A 7,526-nucleotide genomic window follows, 5' to 3' on the forward strand; every position below is an offset into this window, starting at 1 on the left:
AATAGTTAGTACATACAGGAAGAAGGGGCAAACACCGTCCGTAATTTTCAATACTGTTACGATTAATAATGGCGAGACCAGTGTCTTTGTGCCGTTTATAAAGTTTCCGTGGTCGGTTGGTTTTGCTGCTCCTGGCCTTATTGCGTGTTGCGTCCCGGCGTAACCCAGTCCCCTGGTATGCCCCGAGTGGCGTTTTTCCCTTTTATCCTGGGAGAGCTCTAATGAACTTCGCGCCAGTAACATGCAAACTCCGGTGCTAGTCGATCTTTATGTGCTCGACTCCGTTTATCTTGCGTGCGGTAAGCAGGCGAGCAGCGCGGTTGAGTCGAACCGTCCGGCGAGAGATTAAAGGGTTGAAATGTAAATGCGGCGTTGCTTTTTCATTGCTTAATGTGGCCGTGCGGGAAGGTTTGGATCGATTACAGTATCTTGCATTATTAATGTCTGTCTTCCTGTTTTGTTCCGTGAGGCTTTTATATGAAGCTGTTTTAAAAAAAAAAAAAAAAAAAACATGAAAAGATGCACCACTTGTCTGTTGAATGCGTAACCGTGTGTTTAATGTTGTTTAATGTTGTGTCACCCTCCATCCAAACCACAGCTTATCTCATCATGTCCACATTTATTAAACCCAAACTGAAGGTACAGTAGCACCGCTGTGTGTATGTGTGTGTCTGTCTTGTGTGTGGTTGGCGTGCAATGGATGCATTACTCTTCCTTAAGGTGCAACCCTTTGAGATGTAAGATCACACATATGTGATTAGAATGTTCTTAATTGAACTTAATTGAAAGCAATGGAGTTCTGGAACACTGACTTATAATTTTCAAAAAAAAAACATTACAAAAACCTACTCCTCAAAGGGTTAAAGTGCTTAATGTTCTTAGTTTTAGGTCTCCTGATTGTTCAAATACTGAGAACAGCGAGGCGTCACATGAGCAGGTGTGTGTTTTTTGGAGGGGGTTTTGACATTTGGTCTGGGTGATGCTCACAGTGCAGATATGTTTGTGGGCGGGGTCAAGTCTTCGCCCCTCCCATTGCTGCCATGGATACGGTAGTGAGCCGTGACTCTCTCCTGGAGCATATTCCATATTGTTACTTCTGTACTGTCATTCCCCTGCAGAAATAGGCTTACGTCTTTGTTAGTAGTCTGATCCTGCCCCAGCCCACCCAGGCAGCTGACCGTTCAGTTACACAGAGGTCACTGCACACCAGTAATGTGAGACCTGCTTTTTATCAACGATAATTATGTTGGGTTATTTTGGGTATAATAATTTAGAGTAGGTGAAATGATAACATACAAGCAAAAATTATAAAATTAATTTTTGGCCAGGACAGTGTTCTGCATGGGTTTGAGTGTGTGCGTGTATACTGTGCATGAATTGGAGTTGCTGTGGTTTTTGCATGAAATACCAGATTAAATCAAAAGAGTGACACCTGCTAATTTATAAAAAAAATAAAATCAGATCCTTATTTGGGATGGGTAAGTGAAACCTTTTTTATGTGTTTGTTCATGGCTGTGGGAAGTCTGTAGAGATGAAAGGCTTGATTTTGGTTTTGGCAGTGATCACTTTTCATGAAGGAAAAAAAAGACCTGACTCTTACAGAATGCACCAACAGCAGGCAGGTAAATAACTTTAATGTATCCAGAGGGAAAATTTGTAGTGCGACAGTGTTTAGCCATGACACTAAAGGAAAGATGAGATACTGAGTGCATTCAACAGTGGAATTTTCTGGAATTACGGTGATGGTTGATGGAGACTCAGGACTGAGGGGAAACCACCAAGCCCTAAAATTGTCAAGTGCAGTTTTTTAAAAAAGTTTTTTTATTAGAGGGTGTCTTCATCAGGATTCCTGAGTTTCTTCGCTCCTCTCTGCTCCACTGTGTTGTCCACAGCACAGGAAGTGACATGCATGTGGAAAACAGGATGTAGTGCCCTATTGTCTTCTGCTCCCTGAAAGAGGCATTGTTCAGTCATGGTATCGTGGATCTCGGAATGCGCTCTGCTTCTGAAAAACTGACGATTGTGAAAACGCCCTCCCCACCCAACGGCACGTGCTGGAGTGACATGGCTGTTTCCATGGTGACACATGTAAAACACGTCATATTTCTCCCACAGACTGACACCCCCCCCCCTCCATTGAGCTTGGAAGGTGTTGTCTCAATGAGGAGACTCATAATTACTTGTTATACGTATTCGAGTAAGGGACAATGCACAGTCTTTACTACAAATGTCACCATTCCATGTACTGTGCTGAATTTAGCCAGAAAATTTCCATCTGCAGTCCCAGTTGTTTTTCTGGTCTTTTCTAGAATAGAGGACATGCACATTTAACATTTATTCAGTAATACATTTATTCCCAAACAATTAAGAAATCATGTGACAAATTAACACAGCTCTTAATGTACATATTAATAACATAATAAATAGAAGGCTCATTTTTGCACTGCAGTGACTATACCTTATTCCAAAATTGTAAATTGGCCCCCTCTAGTCAATCATATTGACTGCTGGCTCCATTATCCTTATCGAGTTACTCCATGCAGCCATAATGCATAATACAAAAAATTTAGCCAGTTAATTTGTGTAGTCTTAAATTGCACTTGCAAGGGACCACACTGCCAAACAACAGGAAATCTGCCTGGTGACAAGCCCCATTATTACCGATTAAGCCCTGTTAGAGGATCACTAACGATTAGTGCTTAACTCTGTTACCGTGTCGTTCTTTCTGGCGTTAAATCAATACCTGAGACGGCTCCTCCTCCAGTCTACCTGCTCGTCCAATCGCGTCGCACTCTGACGCGCGGTCCCTGTGGCTCGGCTCCACGGATCGGTCGGGTCAGAAGAGGAAGCGTTCCATAAATATCACTCTTCCTTCAGGGAGTCTCTGGCATTTTTCTGTGAGGAAATAAATCGATCATCAGCAAGAGAGGAAGAGACGGGACTCTGGGGGGGGGTGATGCTAAAAACAGTGAAGTGGGGGGGTGGGGGCAGTTTCTGGGTTTGCCGCCATTTCGTCTCTCTGTACTCAGCTGCACTTATGGTCCAGTTGAGTGCAGTGCTGTACTTTGTTAAGTATGTCACTCTGCATAAAAGCCACAGCTAAATGGATGTAATGCAGCACAGAGAGACTGCACTGTGACTCCCACGCTCAGTATTGGAGTCCTGCTCTTCTGTAATTCCCCACAGGGCTGAAAGCCCCGCCCTGCAGGTTCAGGGATCGATGTCACCGCTCATTCATGGGGGGACGGACCCTTATGGAAAGTAGTGAAAATATATATAGAAATAGAATTTTTTTTTTAAGATATTGTGACGCTTCACAATATATGGGGAAAAAAATTATTGCCGCTTACAGATTTAGAAATATATGTTTGCACGGCTTCACGTTGAAAACCAGCCAAAATGCTCATAGGTATGTCCACTGCTGTGACAGCACCCTTATACACCCACATACACTCACTCCTCCTCACCTTCTCTCAAACTCTCTCTTTCTTTTCCTTCTCTCCGCCTCTCTCCATCGTCCCTTTAATGGTTCAGTCTTCTAACTTCATTCATCTCACTTTTCTTTCTGTGAAATTGTCACTAGGTTTCCTTTCAATTAGCAGCCAATTTAGGCCTTGAAAACAAGTGTGTGAGTGCTCTTTAGCTCGTTAGGGGCTTAAATTAAGCAATTAAGTGCTGAAACAGACCAAAACCAGCAGACACTGCAGCCCTCCGGGTCTGGAGTCAGACCCCCTGAGTTAGACAGTAATAAGCGGTAATGATCTCTCTAAACTTAATATCGTAGCGGTCACGCTGCTTCCATAGTGCTCACGGAGACTGCCACACCAGGCTGGGAAATAACTGAAGCGCTCACACCCGTCCAGCGAACGCCAGGGAGGCTGACTTGCCCTCGGTCTGCTTGGAGCGCACAGTGGTGCGAAATGGCTGCCGTGCGTGTCACCCAGCCAGGGGCTGTTGTTTATTAGTTGAGTCGCCTTGGCTCACTCAACTTCCCCTGACGTTTCAAGTGGACGGATGGAGTTGGATTGTCCCCCCCACCCACCCCCACCCCCTACGGCTTTCACGTCAGACCGTCAGATTCTGTTTACCTGCTTTTGGACATGTAACATTCTGAGTCTCTTGATGTTGTCTTGGCAACAACATAGAAAGAACCATCCAGAGTGGTATTTCCCAAAGTGAGATTAAGGATTTAGCTGGCTAACTTTTACAAATATTTATATTTAGTCCCACTTTGTGAAACCTCCTGCCCAAAGGTCAACTATGATCGTGAGGTAACAAAATGTGGATTGATGGGGCTGGAGCTGACTGTGTTCTTCATTAACCAGAGTCACACAATCCTGAGTGAAAGTGACGCCATTTGATTGCATTTGAATACCAGACTTACATGTGAAGTTTGAGGTCCTTTAGTTGCCTATTTGACTGAGATGTGAGGACACTTGGAAAAAATTCGGCCCCTTTGCCATGTGTTTGCCTGTGACTGAAAATGCGTGTGAACGTGCGCTTGTGTTTATGTGCGCGCAGAAGATGGACACTGGAATGAAGGTCCTGGAGACGGCGGACGACATCCAGGAGAGGAGGCAGCAGGTCCTGGACCGGTACCGCCATTTTAAGGAGCTGTCCAACCAGCGCCGGCAGAAGCTGGAGGACTCGTACCGCTTCCAGTTCTTCCGCCGAGACGCCGACGAGCTGGAGAAATGGGTCCTGGAGAAGCTGCAGATCGCCTCCGACGAGAACTACAAGGACCCCTCCAACCTGCAGGTCAGGAAACCTCTGTATCTGTTATTTTATAGGGGGACTGCAGTGAGAGTTAGAGAGAGAGATGGGATCATAGTTCAGAAAGCGACAGAGTGGTAAACACAAATCCCTGTTCACATGGGGGGATTAGTGTATTGTGTGCCTTTAGTGCAGACTGCACCTCAAGATCTGTGCCACGCCAATCTCTCTGTTCCTATCCTTTTTTTTTTTTTTAGCAATCTCCCTTTTTCTTTCAATTTTCTTCTCGTTTTTATTTCAGTTGTTCCTCACAAGTTACTGTTATGCCACTAGGAAACACCAGGAGCCTCAGCTTAAAGCTTGCGCTCTGGCCCGCTGTGATATTCAATAGCCTTCACCTGCGTCTCACCTGCGTCTCACCTGCATCTCATCAGTTTCTCAGCTGCGTTTCACCTGCTTCTCAACGACCTCTCGCCCGCAGGGGAAGCTGCAGAAGCACCAGGCCTTCGAGGCGGAGGTGCAGGCCAACGCGGGCGCCATCGTCAAGCTGGACGGGGCCGGCAACCAGATGATCGCCGAGGGCCACTTTGCGTCCGAGATGATCCGCGTAAGAGTCCGAATTTACCGCTAAAACTTACCGCTCAGCCGGCGAGGTGACAGTGCGCTGTAATGTTTGTGGACCCGGGCACTTTGTAGGCTCAGTTCCTGCTGCTGCCATTGAGCGAGGTACTTCATCTGAATTGCTTCAGCGAATTGATTTTATGTAAATAAATAAAAAGGTCGTGTCTAAACGCCTAAATGTAAGTGGACTGTTATAATGGAGCCAAAGTGTTTGGCTGACTTCAGCTATGACACAGCAAGGTCAAACTGCCAACAGGGAGCATCCACTCTGCTGTGTAGGCTTGTGATTTGATGAGCTCCTTAGTGTTTTCTTTTGTGGCTTTCATGTTTAACTTACTTGCATTTTCAAATAAATAAAGGAACACAGTGAAATAACTCTTTTGATGGGTGTTTTGACACTGCCTTGCAAAAGTATTCAGACCCTGGACCACTTCTCACATTTGACTGAATTACAAATGATATATAATAAAAAATTCTGTTTTGTCTGATATTTAAAACCACTGAAATTGTACATTATTTTAAAGTAACCTCGGTTTTATTTTAGAAAATAATTTTATGAAAAATAAAGACTGAAATATTCTGTTCTCGGAAGACCATCAATCCCTACCTGTGAACTTTGAAAGTAACCGTCACATTTTCTGGATAAAAATCCCACTCTCTTTAAGGATCATTGGTTGAACGAGGCTGTGAATCTAAAGGAAAGGTGTGAAAATGAAGACTAAAGAACATTCTGGATGTTTGAGATAAAGTGATGCAAATGCATAAATTAGGAAAACACTACGAAGGAATATACAAGTGTTTGACACCCCAGTGAGCACTACTTGTTCAATAATCAGGAAATGTGTACGTATCATTTGTAATCCAGAAAACTTTCAAGGGGGCTGAATACGTTTTTAAGGCACTGTATGTAGAGCCCTTGAGACCTAAATTACTGATACAAAATTGCAAAAAATGACGAAAAGTATGTAAATTGCTGTTGTGCTGCAGTCGAGGGCACCTGCAGGTCTTAGCCCCTGCTGGTTGGTAGGTCTAACCCCCTACCTCTTATTTGGTTCAGTCCTTTACGCCCTACCGGACTTCCCAGAGGCCCATAGTCAAAAGTGTTGTTGTTCATGATTATATACAAGTAGGTGCTTGTGTGCTGTGAGATTCCAAAACACACTCTCTCTCTTCCTTACTCTTTCTCTCTCTCTGTCCCTCATTCTCTTTCTTTCTTTCTGGTGTGGGCTCTCTCTGTCTGGGGTGTGCCTTTTGAGTTCTTTCATATTCTATGGCTCCCAAGATATTTAGGCTCCTGAAGATCAAAGGAAGGACGTGTGCAGTTCCTCTGTCTGTTTGCTGTGCAGTGAACCTCTTGGGGGGGGGGAAGGGGGCGTTACCTGGGAGTCCTGCATGCACAGACACTGCAGGTGCTATCTGCAGGGGAGGTGATAGAGACCTATGAAATGCATGCCTTATTAATTTGTCAGTGAGTCTCTTGGATTGGCTGTTCTCCATCTGGACCCTCAGATTCCTGAATGTGATTGAATCACAGATCCTCTCCTTATCCTGCTCCCCCCTTCTTTTCCTGTCTCTCTCCTTCAATATTATTTTGTCTTCCTGCCTCCCTCTCCCTCTCTACTTCTTTCAAACACATTCTCACTCTCCTCTTTCTCCGTATCTCTGTCTCTCTCTCGTGCTCTCTCTCTCTCTGTCTCTCACTTCTCTCTCTCTCTCTCCACTGTCTCTCTCTGTGTCTCTCTCTCAGAGCCGGTTGGAGGAGCTGCACAAGTTGTGGGAGCAGCTGCTGCTGAAGATGAAGGAGAAAGGGGTCCGGCTGCTGCAGGCGAAGAAGCTGGTGCAGTACCTGCGCGAGTGCCAGGAGGCCCTGGACTGGATCAGCGACAAGGTGGGGGCGGAGCCAGTGTGGGATGAGACAAGGTGGGGGGCGGAGCCAGTGTGGGATGAGACAAGGTGGGGGTATGACACAAAGTGATGGGCGGAGCCATTGTGAGCTGAGATAAGGTGGGGGGTGGAGCCATTGTGAGATGAGACAAGGTGGGGGGCAGAGCCAGTGTGGGATGAGACAAAGTGAGGGAGTCTAGCACTGTGTGGGAGGAGGCCTGCACATTTTCAGATTTTCTCCACATGATGACTAGCTGATTTGTCCGTGGGATTACTCGAGTACACTTAAAGCCCATTTTACTGCAGGA

The 7,526-nt window shown here is 45.5% G+C and overlaps 1 protein-coding gene across 1 annotated transcript in view; it reads left to right on the plus strand.

The window, feature by feature from the left end:
* The window catches only part of LOC135239931 (spectrin alpha chain, non-erythrocytic 1-like), a 45,043-nt gene that overhangs the window by 3,648 nt on the left and 33,869 nt on the right, over positions 1-7,526 (plus strand). Inside the window, 3 exon segments of the mRNA XM_064308934.1 lie at positions 4,522-4,758; positions 5,195-5,320; positions 7,082-7,222. Coding sequence (XP_064165004.1) covers positions 4,525-4,758; positions 5,195-5,320; positions 7,082-7,222 — 501 coding nt within the window. The 5' untranslated portion in view covers positions 4,522-4,524.

Source organism: Anguilla rostrata, chromosome 14 (genome assembly GCF_018555375.3).
Source record: "Anguilla rostrata isolate EN2019 chromosome 14, ASM1855537v3, whole genome shotgun sequence".
NCBI lineage: Eukaryota > Metazoa > Chordata > Actinopteri > Anguilliformes > Anguillidae > Anguilla > Anguilla rostrata.